Source organism: Grammomys surdaster, unplaced genomic scaffold, assembly GCF_004785775.1.
Source record: "Grammomys surdaster isolate TR1022 unplaced genomic scaffold, NIH_TR_1.0 243, whole genome shotgun sequence".
NCBI lineage: Eukaryota > Metazoa > Chordata > Mammalia > Rodentia > Muridae > Grammomys > Grammomys surdaster.
Window position 1 is genome coordinate 1051514 of NW_021604688.1, and position 24246 is coordinate 1075759.

General features: G+C 38.0%; 1 protein-coding gene across 2 annotated transcripts in view; it reads right to left on the minus strand.

Annotated features, from left to right (window-relative positions):
* LOC114627153 (desmocollin-3) overlaps positions 1–24246 on the minus strand; it is a 42406-nt gene that overhangs the window by 11634 nt on the left and 6526 nt on the right. For both annotated transcript variants that reach the window (XM_028774840.1, XM_028774841.1), the window contains exons 2-11: positions 23436–23520; positions 21420–21619; positions 20327–20446; positions 18927–19082; positions 17850–17994; positions 16353–16519; positions 13958–14092; positions 13408–13593; positions 8135–8391; positions 7879–8021 (exon numbers count right to left, since the gene is read on the minus strand). In XM_028774840.1, the coding sequence (XP_028630673.1) occupies positions 7879–8021; positions 8135–8391; positions 13408–13593; positions 13958–14092; positions 16353–16519; positions 17850–17994; positions 18927–19082; positions 20327–20446; positions 21420–21619; positions 23436–23520 (1594 nt within the window). The remainder of the gene's footprint in view (positions 1–7878; positions 8022–8134; positions 8392–13407; positions 13594–13957; positions 14093–16352; positions 16520–17849; positions 17995–18926; positions 19083–20326; positions 20447–21419; positions 21620–23435; positions 23521–24246) is intronic.

Genomic DNA, 24246 nt, shown 5'->3' on the forward strand with positions numbered 1-24246 from the left:
GCTCCTGTCCTGTGGAGAAACTGAATCCTGAGTCATCCAGGAGCCACAGCACTCAGAGCAGCTGGTAAGAACTCCATCTCACTCCCTAAGCCCCAGAAATACATCTGGGAGCCAGGGACATCTAGGGCACAGCAGCTACCCAAACCCTGCCCCTCCGGAATTCCACTTCCCTTCGGCCCCTGCCTGGTCCCTGGGACTGGAGCAGACACAGAGTAGGTCTGCTCCTGTCCTGTGGAGAAACTGAATCCTGAGTCATCGAGAAGCCACTACACTCAGAGCAGCTGAAACTGAATTCTGAGTCATCAGGGACCCACTGCACTCAGAGCAGCTGGAGCCACTGCACTCAGAGCAGCTGACACAGAGTTGGTCTGCTCCTGTCCTGTGGAGAAACTGAATCCTGAGTCATCTAGGAGCCACTGCACTCAGAGCAGCTGAAACTGAATCCTGAGTCATCGAGAACCCACTGCACTCAGAGCAGCCGAGGAGCCACTGCACTCAGAACAGAAGGATTACCAGATCCAAGAGGTGGCCTGAGTCCCAGGAGTTCTTCCACCCGGGAGATTAGGGGCATAAGACCACAGAGACCTCTGGACTCCGAGGAGCTCTGCAATAAGCAAGATAACTGGAAATACAGATTCCAATCTTACACAGAGAGGGCAGGTACCACTAGAGTTACCCAGATGGCGAAAGGCAAGCGCAAGAACATAAGCAACAGAAACCAAAGTTTCTTGGCATCATCAGTGCCCAGTTCTCCCAATATAGCAAGCCCTGAACACCCCTTCACACCTGAAAAGCAGGATTCAGAATTAAAATCACTTCTCATGATGATGATAGAGGATTATAAGAAGGAATTAAGTAACTCCCTTAAAGAAATACAGGAGAGTACAAGTAAACAGATAGAAGCCCTTAAAGAGGAATCACAGAAATCCCTTAAAGAAATGCAAGAAAACACAAAGAAGGAATTAAACAAAAACATTCAGGATCTGAAACTGGAAACAGAAACAATAAAGAAAGTTCAAAGGGAGACAACCATGGAGATAGAAAACCTAAGAAAGAGATCAGGAGTCACAGACGCAAGCATCACCAACCGAATACAAGAGATAGAAGAGAGAATCTCAAATGCAGAAGATACGGTGGAAAATATTGACACAGTTGTCAAAGAAAATGAAAAAAGCAAAAAACTCCTAACTCAAAACATCCAGGAAATCCAGGACACAATGAGAAGACCAAACCTAAGGATAATAGGTATAGATGAGAATGAAGATTCCCAACTTAAAGGGCCAGTAAATATCTTCAACAAAATCATTGAGGAAAATTTCCCTAACCTAAAGAACAAGATGCCCATAAACATACAAGAAGCCTACAGAACACCAAATAGACTAGACCAGAAAAGAAATACCTCCCGTCACATAATAATCAAAACATCAGATGCACAAAACAAAGAAAAAATACTAAAAGCAGTAAGGGAAAAAGGTCAAGTAACATATAAAGGCAGACCTATAAGAATTACACCAGACTTCTCACCAGAGACTATAAAAGCCAGAAGAGCCTGGACGGACATCATACAGACCCTAAGAGAACACAATTGCCAGCCCAGATTACTATACCCAGCAAAACTCTCAATCAATATAGATGGTGAAACCAAGATATTCCATGACAAAACCAAATTTGCACAATATCTTCACACAAACCCAGCACTTCAAAGGATAATGGATGGAAAACGCCAACACAAGGAGGGAAACTACAACCTAGAAAAAGCAAGGAAGTAATCTTCCAACAACCCCAAAAGAAGATAACTATACAAACATAACTTTACCTCTAATAACAAAAATAACAGGAAGCCACAATCATTTTTCCTTAATATCTCTTAACATCAATGGTCTCAATTCCCCAATAAAAAGACGCAGACTAGCAGACTGGATACACAAACAAGACCCAGAATTTTGCTGCATACAAGAAACACACCTCAGTGACAAAGACAGACACTACCTCAGAATAAAAGGGTGGAAAACAATTTTCCAAGCCAATGGTCCCAAGAAACAAGCTGGAGTAGCCATTCTAATATCAAATAAAATCGACTTCCATACAAAATTAATCAAAAAAGATAAGGAAGGACACTTCATACTCATCAAAGGAAAAAGCTACCAAGGTGAACTCTCAATTCTGAACATCCATGCCCCAAATGCAAGGGCACCTACATACATAAAAGAAACTTTACTAAAGCTCAAAACACACATTACACCTCACACAATAATAGTGGGGGATTTCAACACCCCACTCTCAGCAATGGACAGATCATGGAAACAGAAACTAAACCGAGACACTTTGACATTAACAGAAGTTATGAACCGAATGGACTTAACAGACATCTATAGAACATTTCATCCTAAAACAAAAGAATATACCTTTTTCTCAGCACCTCATGGTACCTTCTCCAAAATAGACCATATAATTGGTCACAAAACAAGCCTCTACAGATACAAAAAGATTGAAATAATCCCTTGCCTCTTATCAGATCACCATGGAATAAGACTGGTCTTTAATAATGACAAAACCAATGGAAAACCCATGTGCACATGGAAACTGAACAACTCTCTACTCAATGATGACTTGGTCAAGGAAGAAATAAAGAAAGAAATTAAAGACTTTTTAGATTTCAATGAAAATGAGGACACATCATACCAAAACTTGTGGGACTCCATGAAGGCAGTGCTAAGAGGAAAACTCATAGCTCTAAGTGTCTACAAAAAGAAACTGGAAAGAGCACACACTAACAAGTTGACTGCACAACTAAAAGCCCTAGAACAAAAAGAAGCAAATACACCCAGGAGGAGTAGAAGGCAGGAAATAATCAAACTCAGGGCTGAAATCAACCAAATAGAAACTGAAAGAACAATACAAAACATCAATAAAACCAAGAGTTGGTTCTTTGAGAAAATAAACAAGATAGATAAACCGTTAGCCAGATTAACCAGAGGGCACAGAGAGAGTATCCAAATTAATAAAATCAGAACTGAAAAGGGAGACATAACAACAGAAACGGAAGAAATTAAAAAAATCATCAGATCCTACTACAAAGGCCTATACTCAACAAAACTGGAAAACCTGGATGAAATGGACAATTTCCTAGACAGATACCAGGTACCAAAATTAAACCAGGAGCAGATAAACCATCTAAATAGTCCCATAACCCCTCAGGAAATAGCAGCAGTCATTAAAAGTCTCCACACTAAAAAAAGCCCAGGACCAGATGGTTTTAGTGCTGAATTCTATCAGACCTTCAAGGAAGACCTAATACCAATTCTCTTCAAACTATTCCACAAAATAGAGACAGAAGGAACACTACCCAATTCGTTCTATGAAGCTACAATTACACTCATTCCCAAACCCCACAAGGACCCAACAAAGAAAGAGAACTTCAGACCAATCTCCCTTATGAACATCGATGCAAAAATACTCAATAAAATTCTAGCAAACCGAATCCAAGACCACATCAAAACAATCATCCATCATGATCAAGTAGGTTTTATCCCAGGCATGCAGGGATGGTTCAATATTCGGAAATCCATCAATGTAATCCACTATATAAACAAACTTAAAGAAAAAAACCATATGATTATCTCACTAGATGCTGAGAAAGCATTTGACAAAATTCAACATCCCTTCATGATAAAAGTCTTGGAAAGATCAGGAATTCAAGGCCCCTACCTAAACATAGTAAAAGCAATTTACAGCAAACCAGTAGCCAACATCAAGCTAAATGGAGAGAAACTTGAAGCAATCCCACTAAGATCAGGGACTAGACAAGGCTGCCCACTCTCCCCCTACCTATTCAATATAGTACTGGAAGTCTTAGCCAGAGCAATTAGACAACAAAAAGAAGTCAAAGGGATACAAATAGGAAAGGAAGAAGTCAAAATATCGCTATTTGCAGATGATATGATAGTATACTTAAGTGACCCCCAAACTTCCACCAGAGAACTCCTAAACCTGATAAACAACTTCAGCAAAGTGGCTGGTTATAAAATCAACTCAAACAAATCAGTAGCCTTCCTCTACATGAAAGATAAACAGACTGAAAAAGAAATTAGGGAAATGACACCCTTCACAATAGTTGCAAATAATATAAAATACCTTGGTGTGAATCTAACCAAGCAAGTGAAAGACCTGTATGACAAGAACTTCAAGTCTCTGAAGAAAGAAATTGAAGAAGATCTCAGAAGATGGAAAGATCTCCCATGCTCATGGATTGGCAGGATTAATATAATAAAAATGGCCATCTTGCCAAAAGCAATCTACAGATTCAATGCAATCCCCATTAAAATCCCAACTCAATTCTTCACAGAGTTAGAAAAGGAAATTCTCAAATTCATATGGAATAACAAAAAACCTAGGATAGCGAAAACTATTCTCAACAATAAAAGAACTTCGGGAGGAATCACCATCCCTGACCTCAAGCTGTACTACAGAGCAATAGTGATAAAAACTACCTGGTATTGGTACAGAGACAGGCAGGAAGATCAATGGAATAGAATTGAAGACCCAGAAATGAACCCACACTCCTATGGTCACTTGATCTTTGACAAAGGAGCTAAAACTGTCCAGTGGAAAAAGGACAGCATTTTCAACAAATGGTGCTGGTTCAACTGGAGGACAACATGTAGAAGAATGAAAATTGATCCATTCTTATCCCCTTGTACAAAGCTCAAATCTAAGTGGATAAAGGACCTCCACATAAAACCAGATACACTGAAACTAATAGAAGAGAAGGTGGGGAAAAGCCTCGAATACTTGGGCACAGGGGAAAAGTTCCTGAACAGAACTCCAATGGCATATGCTCTAAGATCGAGAATTGACAAATGGGACTTCATAAAATTGCAAAGTTTCTGTAAGGCAAAGGACACTGTCAATAGGACAAAACGACAACCAACAAATTGGGAAAAGATCTTTACCAATCCTTCATCTGATAGAGGGCTAATATCCAATATATACAAAGAACTCAAGAAATTAGACTCCAGGCAACCAAATTACCCTATTAAAAAATGGGGTATAGAGCTTAACAAAGAATTTTCAACGGAAGAAACTCGAATGGCCGAGAAGCACCTAAAGAAATGCTCGGCATCCTTAGTCGTCAGGGAAATGCAAATCAAAACAACCCTGAGATTCCATCTCACACCAGTCAGAATGGCTAAGATTAAAAACTCAGGTGATAGTAGATGCTGGCGAGGGTGTGGAGAAAGAGGAACACTCCTCCATTGTTGGTGGGACTGCAAGATGGTGCAACCACTTTGGAAATCAGTGTGGCGGTTCCTCAGAAAATTGGACATAGCATTACCCGAGGATCCAGCTATACCACTCCTAGGCATATACCCAGAAGGTGCTCGAACATATAATAAGGACATATGCTCAACTATGTTCATAGCAGCCTTATTTATAATAGCCAGGAGCTGGAAAGAACCCAGATGTCCTTCAACTGAGGAATGGATTCAAAAAATGTGGTATATTTACACAATGGAGTATTACTCAGCTATTAAAAACAATGAATTTGAGAGGTTCCTAGGTAAATGGATGGAACTAGAAATTATCATACTGAGTGAGGTAAGCCAATCACAAAAGAACACACATGGTATTCACTCACTGATTATTGGATATTAGCCCAGAACCTTAAAATGCCCAAGATGCAACTCACAGGCCACATGAAGTCCATAAAGAATGAAGACCAAGTGGGGGTGATTCGGTCCTTCTTAGAAGGAGCAACAAAATACTCAAGGGAGCAAATATGGAGACAAAGTGAGGGACAAAAACTGAAGGAGGGGCCGTCTGAAGACCTTTCCACCTGAGTATCCATCCCATGTGCAGTCACCAAAGGTAGATGCTGATGTGGAAGTCAGGAAGTACATGCTGAAAAGAGCCTGATATGGATGTCTCCTCAGAGGTCTTCAAGAGTCTGACATATTCAGAGGCAGATGCTCACAACTAGCCATTGAAGTGATCATGGGGTTCTCAATGGAGGAGTTAGAGTGAAGACTGAAGGAGCTGAAAGGATTTGTGGCCCCATGAGGAGAGCAACAATACCAACCAACCACAGCTCCCAGGGTCTAAACCACCAGCCTGGGAGCACTTATGGAGGGATCCAGGGCCTTAGCTGAATATATAAGAGTGGAGGGCCCTGCTGGGCACAGGTGGAAGATGAGATCCTTGACCTCATGAAGGCTGGACGCCCCAGGGGGTGGGAGTTTTGAGGGTGGGGAGGTGGGAGTGGGGGGGTAGATAGAGGTTACATCCACAAAGAAGAAGGAGGAGGTGTGAGGGGATTGGGGGTTCCTGGGTGGGTGGGGGATGGGGTAAGGGGACAACATATGAAATGTAAATAAAACATCTAATAAAAAAATTAAAAAAATAAAATAAAATAAAATAAAATAAAGCCATGGGTAGAGGAAATTTACTTTAAAAACTAGAATTCAAGTTTAGAAGGATTTAATAATCAGCTGAATGAGTAAAAGAGAAATGGGGATACCAACCTACTCACAAAAACTTTCACCTAAAATTAGCCCTGCCTATAAGATGTGCAAGGATAAAGATGGAGCAGAAATTGAGGGACTGGCCAATCAATGGCTGACTCAACTTGAGACCCATTCCATAAGAAAAAGTTAACACCTGACACTATTTGATATTCTGCTATACTTGCAAACAGGAGCCTAGCATAACTGCCTTCTGAGAGGCTTCACTTGGCAGCTGATGGAAACAAATGCAGAGAACCAAAGCCAAATATTAGGTAGAACTCTGGGAAATCTCAGCAAGAGGGGGAGAAAATAGTGAAGGAGCCAGAGAGGTTAAGGACACCACAAGAAAATCTACAGAGTCAACTAACTTGGGACCACAGAGGTTCACAGAAACTGAACCACCAACCAAAGAGGATCCATGGGACAGATCTAGTCTTCCTACACATATGTAGCAGATGAGCAGGTTGGTCTTCATGTGGGTCCCTTAACAATTCTTGCCTGTCTTTGGCTCCTTTCACCATAACTGGGCTGCCTGGTCCTGCCTAGTCCCACTGCAACATGATATAACAAGGCAGGTTGATTATCCATGGGAAGTCATCCCCGTTCTATGAGGACGGGGTAAATGAATGTGGAGGAGGGAATGTGAGAGGGAGAGACTCGGGGAGATGAGGGATGGGAAGCTGCGATCAGCATGTAAATTTGATTAGTTAAAATTAATTGCTTTATTGAAAATTAATTAATGGGATGAAGCCTCCAAGATACGTGAAGAGTCTGAGGAGACCACTGTATCTAGTCTCAAGGCTAAGTTTGATCATTGTCTTTTATCACAAAGCTGTGCAAGAACTAAGTTCTTGTGGATGGACTATAAGGATAAACAGGATATGTGTTATTTAGCTGGACATGGTGGCTCACATTTATAAACCCAACACAAGGGAGGCTAAGGTAGGAAAATTGCCACAACTTAAAGATCAGCCTGAATTATATAGTGGACTTCAATCATCTTAGGCTACAGAATAAGACTTTATGTCAACAACAAAAACATCTTTCTGAATGTGGAATGCAACCCTATAGCACTCAGTATACTGAGGCAGGAGGATCAGGAATGATAAAGTTCATTCTTGGTTATATGATAAATTTAAAAGCCTCTTTGGCTATACAAACAAACCAAAACAACAAAACAAAACAAACAAACAAACAAAGCCAGAAACAATGGTATCTTCTCATCAAAGTCATTTCCTAGGACAATAAGAGAGATAATAGTCTTGAGGTAATTTTCAATAATTATGTATATTTACCATAATAGTAATTCACCATAAGAATAACTACAATTTATTCTTCTATTCTATTATAAAATACCAAATTAATACTTTGTTACCTTGGTCAATTGCCATGACTGTAATATTATATAAGTCATTTCTGGGAGCCATGATTTCTCTGTCTAGGGTTTTTGATATGGTGAGCATCCCCGAAATTTCTTCAATGCTGACCCAGTCTTTAGGATCCTGCAATTTTTTGTACCTATTAATAAAAAGAAATTTTGTAAGTCTTTGGTGTCATAGCATACCTTAAATTAAGTTGCCTGTTTCAATTATGACAACTGCATTAGCATATGGCTGTAGAAACTTGTGTACCTTAAGCCATTACTATTCTTGGTTTCAGGGTCATAGGCCTTGTAGCCATTGATCTTAGACCCAACTGCTGAGTTCTCTTTGATGCGCACATATTGCTGAGGGGGCTTGCATTCTGGTCCCTCATTCTGATCCCTTACATGGACTGTAACCACAGCCCGGTTCATGGGAATTCGGTTTGCAACATCTCTAATGAGTGGAGCTTCGTTGTTCACACCAATCTCTAGGGTCACTTGACGATTTTCTTCATAATCCAGTGGCTTTAAAAGAGAAAATATTCATTTGACCTCAATACACAGTACATTTGATATTTCAGGTAACCAATCACATGGCCAGGGCTGCATAACACATTCACACTCTTTTTAACAGTGACTTCCCTCCCTTGACGAAGCTGTGATCCTATGCTAACCAGCTTTGGCCAAAGCTCACCTCCAAAATTTCCAAAGATAACATGACATAGCAGTGGAAAAGAAGTCCCTTAAGTATTTTTTAGGTTGTTATTTTCATTCTTTTAAGGAAAATTACTTTGAACCTGGGAATACTACAGAATTATGTCAATGTCTAATAGGCACGATTCAGGGCTCTTAATCTGGTACTTGAGAAATCTTGTAAAGTTGGATTTTCTAAAAGGTGAAAAAATTTTATTAACTTTCTGACTGTGGATACTGTGAATGTCTGGTTGTTGTATTTTGTTGTGTTTATGGGGCTTTCAGAATCTGCTGGTTTGGTTTCTGTTGCTGTCATTTGTATAATTCCATCTTTGTACAATTAAAACCAAGCCTTACTGTGTGAAACTCACTGTGTAGTCCATCCTAGGCTTAAACCTAGGATGATCCTCCTTTCTCTGTCTTGCAAGTGCTGAGATTACTGGTGTGTCCCCTTACTCGGCTCCCAAATATCTATTTTAAGTATTTTTATATGAGACATCTAAATGAGGCGTCTCTAGTCTGTATTTCCTCTAATCAAAATCTTCCAAGGATCTTCTTTCTTCTTAGGACTCCATTTTGGTTTTTGATGATTTCTTCCTGAATGGTGTAATGCTGCCTTCTGTTACACAAATTATATTCTTGACAATTTAAGAATGAAACTTTGGCATTGTTTGTCATTTATCACATAGACTTCTCACAACAGAAATGCAGACAACTATTAACATAATAAACTCCATGGTGATTGCTGCTGATGTACAGTACAGCTTTAAGTAGGAAGTGTAAATTCACTAAATCTTCACACCTGTGTGCAACAGGAATGTCATTATTACCCCAATTCTACACAGAAGCAGTATGTAGGAGACAAAAAGTTTCATTTGGACATGAGTTTGAAGACAGGTAGCTTGGCCACAGATCATTTCCTTTATGTACACATTTTAATCTTTATTAATTTGACTCATTGGCTTCCAGAAATGTTTAAATAAATGTCTTAGTTATAAGTGATATTTTTATTGGACATTTTATTCATTAACATTTCAAATGTTATCCCTTTTCCTGATTTCCCCTCTGCAAACCCCCTATCCTGTCCCACTCCCCCTGCTTCCATGAGAGTGCTCCCCCACCCACCCACCCACTCCCACCTTGCCTCCTTAGGATTTCCCTACATTGGGGCATGGAGCCTTCACAGGACCAATTTTTAAAACAGAACAATCTAGTAAAATCCAAAAACATTATTTTCTGCTCTACTGTGAAGGAAATTACAGAATGTTTCCTCTGAACACCTTTTTACTTATCAAATAGTCACTGGTTGAATATTGAACAAAACCCAAAAAGATATATGAGGGAATAGAGAGATGTTTCAGGGGTTAACAGTGCTTGCTACTGTTCCAGAGGATCAGAATTTTGCTACTAGAATCCTTGTCAGGCAGCTCACATCAGCTGCCTATGACTGTAGTTCTAAGAGATTTAACAGCCTCTTCTAGCCTACATGGGCACCTCATACATAAGGTATACATACTACATACATACATACATACATACATACATACATACAATTTAAAAAATTAAATTATTTTCATACTGTCCTCATCAAATATTAATAGGTTAATATCCTCTAAAATTAAAAATGTTTGCTAAATCTTAGAACCTATGGCATGCATATGAAGTTATTCTTGTTACTATTCCAGAATTGGGAAGCAAGAAGATGAAGATCCATTTGTTACATACTGCTGAGGACCATCTCACAAATCATGTGCTGGAGCAGCCACACAGAGACACGGACAACACTGAACAATGAGGAAGTTGGGAGGACATTCAGGTAACCCTGAAGGCTCTGGCTGAGTGCAGCTTCAGGATCTAGGGCAGCTTGCTATAAAGTCTCATAGCATCTTCCTCCCACCTTTCTGGCTCAAAGTCAAGGTGGCAAAGAATGCATCTTCTCTGTATACTAAGTTACGCATTTGTTTCATTAGTTTAAAAAATATTTTAAAAAATCACACATCTGCATGGAAGTATTAACAAATTGCATAAAAATCCTGGAGAGTGACTCCGGGTCCTTCCTTGTAAAAGTGGCCAAGATCTGTAATTTTTCCATTCAAGCTTATTTGGATCAAGACAGATTGACCAGCTCTAGACAACTAAGAGAAATATACCCAAGTAATTCTTGGATCAGTCAACAGATTATTCAACTCTTCCATGTATAAAAGAAGAAATAAAGTACATTCTTCTCTAGGACATGGTCCTGACTAATGTTGAAGAGCCAGGCTATTGGAAATGAAGAATTCTTTTAGAGTAATCAAACTCACCTTCCTCATTCTTTTTTTTTCTTTTGAGTTGGCATATATACATTTCTATGTGTGTATGTGTTTATTATATACACAATAATTTTATCACACAATAGATTATGGTCACTGTTTCCTATCCCCCAACTCCTCCCAGATCCTCCCTCCCTCCCCACCTGTCTAACTCCATGTCCTTTGTTTCTCTTTAGAAAACAAATAGGCAAACAAATGAACTGGAATAAAACAAAGAAACAAAAACCAACATATTCAACTTTTAAGAAAGGCTACTCTGCAGACATGGTCAAGGTGAATTCCAAGTGCTGTGCTTAGTGTGTTTGGTTTATGAAAGCAAGACCACTCGTGAGGTTGACAGGTACCTAAGGATAGAGCTCCACAAGGCTTTTCCTAGAAAACATCACTTTTCAAGATTAGTGTTGGCTGTTGTAAGAATACTGTGATGAATTTGGTTTTCTAAGATTTTATGAATATATATGTATATGTATATATGTATATATATATGTATATATGTATATATATACATCATATATCATATATATATGACAGAATACAACATGGCAGATACAAAACTCATTGGATAAAAATGTTAGAAAAAAACCAATAATATTAACAAAGGAGTTGATTTAGAAAATCAAAATATTTTAGAATGTGAATTCAGAAAAGTAGAGCTTCATTAAAATTCCAATAAGAAAAGAACCTTTCATGTCAGTGAAAACATACTTTATCATGACATGATGCTGGAAGAGCAGTGTGATAGTAAAGGCACTGCATCAGGTGGATAGCGCTCTGGCTGAATGACAGGGCTTCCTGTCCTGGGAAGGAAGGATAGACACTCAGCTGCAGTTGCATGTGGAGCACAGGCAGCAGGTCTTACTCATGTGGGCCAAGGCATGGTACTTCTCTTTGACTCAGTCTCCTTATTAAAAACTGGAAGTGATACTAGAAATAAGCATCTGGGGTTATGAAAGTCAAGTAGATTTTTTAATTTAATGCTGTTGTTTTTTTCTACTCTCTTTTAAAAAACAAGAAAGTGGGAATATAAATTGTGTGTTTATGTGCATGTGTGTGTGTGCATGTGTAGTGCATTGGATAAATGTACAGGTGCACACACATGCTGGTTTGGAAACAGAGAAGACTGGACTTCTGGAGTCTGCCTCTATCACCCTCCATATTGTTTTGAGATAAGATCTCACACTGAATCGAAGTTCGGCACTGTGTCAAGCCCAGCTAGCCGGCAAGCTCTCCCCATCCATATTTCCCAAGTCTGCTTCTATCACACAGTCAGCCATGCCAAGGTTTTTACACAGGTGTTGGGGATTCAGACTCAGTTCCTCACGCTTGAAAATCAAGCAAGCTTACTCACTGGGCAAGCTGAGCAGCACTGTATACTTTACAAAGCAAGGATCAAATTAATAATGATTCTTAACAGCAACTGTACAAAAGAAAGGAACTGTAGGCAAATCTCGGTTCTGGCTAGGAACGGAAATTCTAGACACAAATGAGAGAAACGAAACTTGGGGGGGGACTACTATAATAAACCAAGTTCAAAGGTGGGCATGGCTGAAGTGAATAGTTTCCAGTGATGGCTGCATGCTAAAACATTGTGGAGAATCTTCATGGATTCCTAAGGTTCAGTTTATATTCATTAAATCAGAATTTTCAGTTCTACACTCTGAGATTATAGAGTTGACTTTCTTCCTTGAATATATATTAAAGCCCATTTTAGAAATAGATGCATGAGTCTTGCCTCAACCTTTTAAAACAGATTCTATTAGCATATGATGTGTGTGTGTGGTGGGGGGATTTTGAAATGGCAAATGAGAAGCTGGCAAGGCTTACTGATTCCTCTAGAAGAACACAGATGCTCAGGAAGAAGCAGGTAATTTCACTAAATATTTTTAGTTTTAAACTAATCCATGAATAGTTTAATTATTAAAATCAGTCAAATTGAAGTAAATAATGCATTTATTGATTATAGTTTAAATAATGAATAGTCTATTCTCATGTAAGCACTTGATATGCCTGGCATTTGGTAAATGACAGTTTACTGCCAGTGTTAGTTTACTAGAGGGTATAGACATGAAACTGTAACTGGGCTTTATGAGAAGAAACTGCAAACAGTCTCCAGGATGTGAATACACTTTGCTAAAAATGAGCTTTCTGGGGCATGGTGTCATGGAAAGGTCACCAGCATGGGAATTTTATAAGCCAGACTTTTAATCCAGGATGGATGATTGTCATGGGCCTTTCAGGACCTGATCTTCCTCTACCACGATCAATCTGCTTATTATTATCATTATTTATTACTATTACTATAAGTTAGGGGCATTAATACCTTATCCCAAAGGCAAAGAACCATCGAAGGTTAAGTCATATACAATCTCTTTCATTGACTGTCATATACAATATTCACAGTTCAGAACTACTGATTATTTTTAAATACTAAGTTATTCACTATATGTAGAAATATAATTATGTTATGTATATGTATAGAACAGTTCATACATATTGATTATTTTTATTTTTACAGTTCTATTCATTTTCCATTTACCTTTACAACACACAGAACACCCTCGTTTGTCGCTGGGTCAGTTGTGATTTTGAACCACCCATTTTCATTTCCTTTTAAGATGGTGAAATTTGCCTTCCAGTTGGCACTGTTAACCAAGTCCTTATCATCTACAGGTATGCGCAAGACTTCAACATTATATGTATTTTCCTCCACAGCAGTTTCATACTGAAAGAAATGAAACTTTTGCTTGTAATAGAAAACTTTTCACAGAGTAAAATGTTTCTTAATTTCCAAAAAAACATGTTTTCATAGGGTTTACATAGATTACCTAAAAGCATGATCACAGATAGTCTTGTTTCATGAAAATTTAAGAAAAAGAATATTTTCTACAAATGCAGACTAACGTGACTATAATTCAACAAGAGATAGATCACATAAATACTAAAATTAGGAAACAGAGGCTATGTGTAGATGTGTGTATTATGTATTTGAACTTCAGTTTTACTCATAAATGAGCACATGCCTCAGAGTATGCCAAAATAAACAGAAATGGCTGAAACAAAGATAGATTTGGGTTTTCTAAACTTACAGCATTTTGTCTGAATGTGGGTGCATTGTCATTGGAATCCTGCACGGTTATGATACAAGTTGATGTACTGATTAGTCCAAAAAATTGACCATTCATATCCTGGACTTTCATTATCAGTTTGTACTTGTCTACAACCTGAAAGTAAAACAATTATTTAATTGACTCAGACACTTGTTTAAATTCATAAATGAAACTTGTTTCTCACATTCTTTTGCTTGTTTTTATTTAATTTATATATTTAGCCACACTCTTAATATTTTGTAGGGAAAGGTAATTTGGAAAAGACATTCTGAGAATTTAGACATGTCCTAACAAGAAACAAGAAAGTCAGAGATGGACTACGAAATAATGACATTTAAGTTTTACAATACTTTTCAACAAATGTAGAACAGTGGTTCTCTTAATGCTGTGACTCTTTAATATAGCTAATTATGTTGTGGTGACCCCCCAACCATAAAATTATTTTCATTGCTATTTCATAACTGTAATTTTGCTACTGTTAGGAGTCATTATTATATTTTTGGAGATAGAGAATTGTCATAGGGGTTGCAACTCAGGTTGATAACCACTGGTCTAGAGTAAGCAAACCAGTCATCATGGTTAACAGGTAGTGAACTCCTACACTAGCCAGGTGGTTCAAACCTAAAGAGCAGAAACAAAAGCAAAGGAAAATGGAGAAGAAATATACTTGGCAATAAGAGTAAGGCAGGACTTGATAACCAATTATCCACTTAAGAAAGTAAGATGTGGTTGAATATGATATTCAGGGACAAGCTATATAGGCAGGTAGACAAAGCTACCGCCAACCATCATTGGAAGTCCAGAATGAGATAGCTCAGAATGAGGGCAGCAGTGTTACAGAGGAGGGGAAAAAGGACTGTGAACTAGAGTTTTGTTCTGCACACATAGAATTGAATTTGCCTAATGAAGATCTAATAAACACGAACCAGCAAGACCTAGATATGTGGCCCATCCTCCATGTCAGGAGATACCAATGGGGAGGTGCACTTCCACAGGTAGGCAGTTAGAATCATGCAGAAGATGTTACGATGAGCAGAGCTGAGATATAACAAGCAACAGCCTTTTCCAGGGAAAAAGGATAGCTAAGCAGAGACTATTTTAAAAGGAAGCTGAAGAAGCGAGATGAGGACCATAAATCCATTGTCAACCTCATGGGATTTAGAGACACCATGGAAACAATCATTCAGGTAGGTCAGTGAGGGAGCTTACTGTAACTGAGATTGAAAGGCCCAACCTAAATGCGGGCACCACAGCCTTATAGTCCAGGTTCTGGATTTTATAACAAGAAGATGGGCTGAGCAAGCAGAATTCCACCCTCTCTTCCTGCTGAGAGTACAATTGTGACCAGCTGCCTCAAGGAACTGCCATCATGGATTCCCTGCCCCGATAGACTCCACCCTTGAATAGGGGCCAAAATAAGCCCTTCATTCCTTACATTGATTTTATCGGGTATTTTGTTACAAGAATAGGAAAGCAACTGTTATTATTGTCCATATTCTACTAATGCTACAATAAATAAATAAATAATGGTAATTGAAACTTTTCTACTAATTTATATTTCTTTTTATAGATTCCCAATTTCTTTCCTCTTTCCTTTGGAGTTGCACTCCACTGGTTGGGTTTTTTGTTTGTTTGTCTGTTTGTTTGTTTTTTGTTTTTTGTTTATAGCATTTGTCCCTTGTAATAGCAATCATTCTAAGTATATTATTCTAGCTGTAGTGGAGATATTAGAAGTGTCCCAATAAAGCTACTTTATAAATCTTCTTCAGTTAATAGCACTTAACTCTGAGTTAAATAATCTGACCAAACAAATTTAATAACAAAAGACTGAAGACTTCTTAAAATAACTTGGTCTAGTCAATCAATTTCTCTCACCATCATACATAGAGACTGGATATGTATTAAACCTTCTATTTAAAGAGCGAGTAATATTCAAAAAAGAAACTGAATACAATCACCACACACATGACCATATGCTATTACTAATTAATTTAATTTTATCCCAACTTCCCTTTGTAAAAACTGCACACAGCTAGACTAACTGAATAGGTATACAAAGAAAGAAGTTAAACCTTATGTCCTGCATGGCAACTGAGCCTTTTCTACTCTGGAACCAACTAGCCTTATACACTAAAGGATATGAACGAATAGACAGTCGTTTTCCTAAGAAATACACTGTACCTTTCCTTACAAGCACCAGTTAAACAGTATTCCTATTTTGTAGGGTTTCTTTAATACAGAAATAGAAATGTTTAAAAACCAGGAAACATCCCAGGAATTCTTATGCAAATAAAATAAGAGAATAGCAAGTAATAATAAGTGGGAAAGGGGGTTAAACCCACGGGAAAATGACTTTCTGCAGTATGGACACTACCTCTCTGTCCATGTAGTGAGACACGGTGGTGATGACGCCGGTGTCGGGATGCACAGAAAAGAGCCCAGGTGACGGTGGGCTCTGCTCCAAGATGCTGTACTTGAGGCGTGTGTGCATAGTGTCAGGCTCATCTTTATCCGTGGCACAAACCGTCCCCACTACAGTACCTATGTGTTTAAAAAGCAAATTTGAGCTTCCAGAATGGCACAATGTATTTGGTGTATATACTTTTCAACTTGGCACATGACAGTAGGAATCTAATTTAAAATGTGATTCTTGCCAAATAAATCACAACTTTTGATAGGACTCAGGAAGAAGATTTCTATGGAGAATCCTAACATTCAGCATTGAGAGTCACAGATTAAAATATTTGGAAGTAAATTATGAAAACTAAGTGTCAATCAATAGTAATTTCAAATCAGAGTGTGAGCTGTGCTTTATATTCCCAACACTAAAATGATTGAGGCAGGAGGATTAGGAATTTAAGATCTACTTAGGCTATACAGCAAGATCTACCTCAGAAGCAAAGTTAAAATTTTATATATACATATATGTATGCATATATATGTACAGTATAATATAAACACATATATGGCAATAATAAGTCAACTAGAGGCATAAACTATTTCTCTTAAATTAATTCAATTTTTATTAGACTTTCAATTAATATATAGATTAAGACTCAGTATAGTTATGTAAATGATCAAATTGATTTTTAAATTTTAGTTTATTCATTTATTGGGGAACACGTCAAAGCACATATGTAGAAGGCAGAGGATGGTTTTCAGGAATCAGTTCTCTTCTTCTACCACATGGATCCTGGGCTCAACTCAGGCTGTCAGGCTTTGGGCATCGCCTTTACCTGCTGAGCTTTATCACATGCCCTTGAGGTGATCTTTTTTAGTTCCCTCTTTCCTTTCGTCTCCCACTCATTTGAAGACATTTCTTTTTGCCTTTTTCTTCCACACTTTCTTGCTGTCTCTACTCTGACTTTATCTATTTTGATTTATTTTCCTTTAAGAGTCTCACAACATTAATAGATACGAACCTAATGGTAAGGTGTGCTTCAAATAGCCCAGGTAAATAAAAAAGTCTAAGTGTTTTCTCTTGATTCTAAGGGAAAACTGAAACCAATTACCCCTCTTAGAAACGAGAAAAATGTGATAGGGCCATAAAATCATGAAGCTCAGAAGAGAAGGGTTCCTCTCACATAATATTGACAAGTGAGAAAACTCAAAGCAACTACCATTACCCTTCTCAGAGACTTAGTAAGGAAATGTAGTACATGGAAATGCAGGTATAGTACAGTAGGGATATAAGCAATGACCAGAAAGCTTAGCAGAAAAATATATTAGCCGTCTTTTATGCCAGAGCCCCATCTCACCTTTATAGTGATGCATTATGCATGTATGTATGTATGTAAGTATGTATGTATGTATGAATGTATGTATGTCTCAAAATTATATACAAACATGTTTCACATAGAAACAACCTTACCAAGTCTACTGCTTTCTGGAACTTCAAAATAATAAATTGTTTCTGTAAAAAGAGGGTGATTGTCATTTTCATCCTCTACTCTGATAGGCAGTGGGAGAGGTAAATCTGCTGAATAGCCATCTGCAGTGGATGCATAGGCGATCAACTGTAGGAGAGAGAAAAGTAACATCAGCAGCCAGTCAACAGCACAGCACAAGGGAGACGAGATGCCCTGAAACCTTCCCTGCAAATCCTTTCAGTAGTAAGCTATCTCATCACTGTTCCACACTGAGATTCTTAAGCAACTGGTATTCAGTATGGGGAGAAAATAGCTCTACTTGAGATAAGGAACGGGTTAAAATGTAGAGAAGTTTAAGATGAAGTCCCATATGCAATACTGGGGAGCTTTGATTGTTCTTGGGACTCGATTACAGTCTTTAGTATCTCTGACATCAATAAGTTTCACTGGGAGAATGGTCATTGGGAGTTGGTTCTTCAGCATCATTTTTGTCTTCCAGAAACAGACTCCTTGTTTCCAGTGGGGACTCTTATTGCCAAGCCTCAGGGTTGGCTCATGGCAGCAAACACATGCTCTTCTGTAATGGACTCCATCTAAGACTGCCCCCACCGACTGTACACTTATTCCTATCAGAAAGCTGACCTGTTAACCCTTATGTGGACTATGTTTTCTATGCTTTTTTCTTTATCTAGTTATTAGACACTATCAGAAAATAGCATACATGGAAAAAAAGACCAAAAGCAAGCTAGAGGAGTGGAAGAAGATCACCTGTGGGCCTGTCCTGAAGAACTGAAAATGTCTCCAGAGTGACCCGAGAAAGGGTCTGGCAAGTTAACCTAAACTCCTAAAACTGTACTGAGTTTTATGTTCAACACAATTAAACCTCCTTACCTCATTTCAGGATTGCCTAACTAAAGCTGACATAAAGGTTTGTCAAGCATTCCAACACCAAGTTCATCGTATTCTCTTTAGACTAAAATGCCCTCTTAGAACAGAATGCAGGAAGAAAAGAGCAAGCAAGTACTCAGAAGACAGACAGCTCACTAATATAGAGCCATATTTATCAATAAAACACGTACATCAAAAACATCATATTCCTCACGATCCACAGGCCGAGTACAATATAGATTCCCAGTGTCTTTCTCGATGTAAAACCAATTCAATGGTTCTTGGTCAGCTCCACGCCCACTTATTGAGTAGAAGATGGTGTAGTTCTGAGCTGCATCAGATTGAACCTGAAAGAAAAGCACACAGACATATACATTTAACATTTTATAATTATGTATCATATATGTATGTATATATATACATATATATGATTATATATATACCATATATATATATATATATATATATATATATATATATATAGAGAGAGAGAGAGAGAGAGAGAGAGATGTATGCATTTTACATATGTTTCATCTTAACAACGTTTTAGTAGAAAAGAACTATATAACTTAGAGTTGGTAAGAGTAAGGCCATGGAACACATATGGAAGCCAGGAGATAACATACAGATATTGATTCTCTCCTTTCACAATGTAAGTCCCAGGGATAGGACTCAAGGGTCAGGCCTGGTGGCAAGCACCTTTACCAATGATCCATCTTACAGACTCTATCCTGCCGTTTTCTTTATAGCTGAATCCACAAATGCTGGGAAGAAGGGTACAGATCCACCTCACTTGCAGCTAGGTATGACTACATGAGGTCCAGTCAATGGGATATATACAAAAATAATATGAACAATAAAAATAATACAATAATAAAATATACTAATATAAGTAATGGTATAAATAATTATGTTGTAATATGTTATGTAAACAAAATAATCAATATCCATGAAGATTTAGGTTGTTCTCTAGAACTTGAAGCAGGCATTCACAAACTGAACGTAGAGACAAACCATTTTGACTGTACAGCTATGCCAAGCCGTGCAAACATACGTGTAACTCAGGGAAGAGGACCATGGAAATGAGGTCAGCCTGGGCTACATATTGAGATATCATATCTCTTGAGCTCTTGGTGCTCTCTTCACATGCTAGACCTGCGTCACTGGAGTATGACAGGATTTCATACTCCACAAGTATGAAAGACAGGACTTTCACAAGACAGGACTGAGAATCTCCCTTACTAAAGCTGGTACTTTCTGGAATTTCAATGAGATGTAGCTATACCAAGAACCAGAACTCGATTTCTTTCTATCTCCAGTGCATATGGCAGTGTCTGCCACACCGTGTAGTAGCTGATATAGATATTCAGTAACCATCTCCTAAATGAATGAATACATGATGGAAGCATGCAAAGCCTGCAGGTTGTTCTACACCATTAGCACTTCAGTCATTTTCTTATTTTATTTACTTTTATTTCATGAATAATTTTAGTCATGTCTTCTTACTTGCTTAATGCTTAAATATTCACTAAACCTGAATAAAATAGACTCCCCACTTAGAAGGGCCACAATCAGAATGAAAAAAACCTACCTGTTGAAGAAACAGTGGGAAGGGACCCAAGGAATTTTCTTGCATTGAGCAGGGAATGGGTGCCCATCTTCTCTTAGCTCTCCTGAGGACAGTTTCCTTAGTGTGTCTTTTCTTCAGTACCTGAATTTAAAGGAGAAAATACGAATCAGAAACATCACAGTCATGTGAGCCATATCCCTCACTGTTCCATGTACACGCTCTGTGCTATAGGGTAGCCACTACCTACCACCAGGCATATGATCTTTTGTGTTAACTAAAATTAATTTAAATGGAAACATCTATCCTTTTATTGCTATAGTTATATGCTAAACATCAGTAACCATTAACATTGCATCAATGTACCAGACACTAGAAATTACAGAACATTCTAGAACATTTCTATCACTGCAAAAATTTCCACCAAATGTTCAAGAAATGATTATTTTATTTCTTGTTGCAGCAAAGGGAGACACTTATTTTCATGGTCATTATTAATAACTAACCATTTTATTAAATATTCCATAAAGTGCCAAGCAATTATTTAATCAGCTTTACCACCAGTTTATTTGCATAGATTATGTGTAGGCCAATTGAAATCGTCCACCATTTTGTGAATACATTCACAATGCTGTTTCTCATGAGTATGTGTTTGCACTAATAATAAATTCTAAAGGCTGTGCTGAATAGATTATATACAGGAACACAGCTGTCATTAGCTAGAAATCAGACCAGACAAAAGCTTCGCCAGAGGGAGATACAATTTACATTTAACACCAGAGAAACCAAAGTCAGTATTTGACTAGTATTGAGAAAGATTGAGGGTTAGAGGGATGGCTCAGCTGTTAAAGGCTAGACTAGCAACCAAAAATATAAGAGAAAGAGTGAGAAACAAAAGACAAAATGAAGAAAGAAAATGGAGGGAGGAGGAAAGAGAAATAACAGGAACAAAACAGGACAAGAGTGGAGAGAGGGGGAAAGGAATGGAGGGGACAAGAGGGGAGCGAAGGAGAGAGATGCTATTTCTCCATTGCTCCATTTTGCTACTTTAAGAAAAGAATTTTACTGGAAAGACACCCTGCCCCATGCTTGAGAATGTCCAATGTGCTTTGCATACCTTCTTCTTGTGCTCCAGGATTACAGTGATCTCTTTTTGTGTCTGCATCTTTGAATCAGAAAGCTGAATGGTAAATGATCTTTTCTCATCAGACAATACAATAGCTCTGGTGGGATAAACTGACCCGTCATCTAGAACTCTGAAATCAGGATCGCTTGGCATGATGCCATCAGCCGAGCTGAGACACTCTTTCAAACTAACTGCCAGCAAAAATTTTCCAGTTGCAAGGTAGAGATACATGCATAAAGAAGACATATATGTTAAAATAATATACATTATCATAAAAACCAAGCACTTTGCACTTGTGGTATACCTTAATAGTTCTCTTTCATTCTTAAAAATAGTAATTTTATTTTAATTAAAATTGTCTTGGCTGTATATTTGTATTGAACAAGTTGTTTTAAAATTAACATGCTTCTAGCAGGCTTATGAAAATGATCTCCCACTAAAGAGGTGGACACATGACTCTCATGACACAGGTGAGACACACGCCCTCACATGCACCTGAATAAACACAGTGAAATTTCCCTCAACAATACACTGGGGGTGTCTCAAGATGCACCTGCCTTTAGTCAGAAGATACACAAAGATGCACAGAGAACAAAAGAACACATGAGCTGAGAGTCAAGTAAGAAAAACTGGTCTCTGAATTCTTCCCATAGCACTTTTGGAACATTTCATCCCCACAAACACAACTTTCCCTGGCCCTCTACAAGAACACCATGTGGCATCTTTCCTATCTGGAAATTTTGCCTCCTAATAAAAGGTAATGATATTTAAGTATCAAAAATCAACTGCTTCCCATCTCATTTTCCATTTGCTTTTGTAGAAACCAAACTGATGATGTTCAAACAATGACCTCACCCAAGGGCTCCTTTGCTTCCTGCATACCTTTGCTTTAGCCGAAATCTGTTATGGGTGGGCTTAACAAAACAATTGATGTTTCATCAAAAGGCAGTGAATGTTTTAAAGACTCTAACAATATATTTCTCTCCTCTTTATATCTTTAGAAGAATGATTCCTTCAGGCTTATTCTCCCAGAGGAACACCATATATCTCCTTATCTTTCTTCTCTTGTATCCCACAGTAGAAAAAGTGAAACTAATTTGATGAAATCAGCTAAGACATTTTTGTCAGAAATTGCACACATTATTGAAAAGGCAATTTTATTTATCTTGAACAAGTATTTCTTTTTTAAAAAAAAAATTCATGGTGGTTTCCTCTAATTTTTCTACACCACCACAAAAGTAGATAGATATAGATAGATAGATAGATAGATAGATAGATAGATAGATAGATAGATAGATAACCTATCTAGGCAAAGCTACCCAACTACTCGCAGAAAGTAATTTCAGTCAGGTCCTCAGGTCTCCATTTTAAAGTGGCTGACTACAGTTCTGAGGAGAAACCATTGTCTTGCTTCTCAATAATGATATAATACTTCTCCAGGGCAGTCAAGATGTCTTAGTGAGTAAAGATGCTTAAGCTAAGCCTGACACTGAGTTTAATCCCTGGTTCTCACCGAGTGGAAGGAAATAACAAAATACCACAAGTTGTCTTCTGGTCTCTACAGTGGATGCACGTGCATGCGCGCCTGTGCACACACACACATACATGCACACTCACATGCATATGTGCACACACACCATAGCACAAGTGTGCAAACACACAAAAACAAACTAAATAAAATCTAGATTTAAAATAAAAGAATATTAATGTGTTTCTCTTCAATACACATCTATAGTTCTGCAATAATCAAACCCCAGAGTATTAAAAATGGAATATTTTAAACTGTTAAAAGATAAATGACTTTAAAAGCATTGATTGAAAAGTCACAGTAGAATTGACCACCTAATTCAACAGCTACAAAGCAAAAATACATATTTAAAGTAATGCTGAATTGTCTCTATTTCTAAGTCAATGTAGACCGCTCCAGAGTACATGACGACACCCCATTCCTGGCAGACTAAGAACATTATAAGTCTCTTTCAAAGAGGCTGTTCAGAAAGTTCTCACCTCTTCCGATGATTTTGTCTGCCTCTAGTGTTGAAGGTACATGAAGTGTCACCTTTTTACAGGCTTCACCAACAAAACTGAAGACCTAGAAATTTTTAAACGTCACATTAGTTCATCTCAGAATAAAAAATGACCATTTCAGTAAATGAAGAACAGGAAATTGACAAGCCCTACCTGAAATTTATGAAACAGCCTCAATGTTTTAGTGACAGACTAGCATGTGCTTGATAAAGAGTGTCTGTATTCCACTGACAACTAACTTCATGCTTAACTGAGAAAGACAAAATGTTCTTCTCCATTATTGGAAATACAATCATACCTGCCCCTGCCACTGATGTAGATATACAAATTGATTGGAAAAGAAGAAATAAGACTGTATTCATAGATACTACATTCATGTGGATATACAAAAATGAGGATTACACAATTTTTGTGCTAGCAACAAAACAAATAAATGAGTTTAGAAAGAATATAGGAAATAAAATGTACATATATAAGTGGGTTGTGTGGGCCACCAAGACAGCTAACTCAGTAGGTACCTGAGCCACTAACATGGATGCCACCAAGGCTGACTACCTGAGTTCAATACCCACAACCCATCTGTTGGAAGGAGAGAACTGACACCTACCAACATTTCCTTTGACCTTCACAAACATACCATGGTATACACACAAACACACACACACACACACACACACACCAAATAAATAGTGTATATAGGTTGCTTTCCTATAAACTAGCAAGCAGAGAGAGGAGGGAAGGAGGAAAGAAGGAAGGAAAGAAGGAAGGAAGGAAGGAAGGAAGGAAGGGA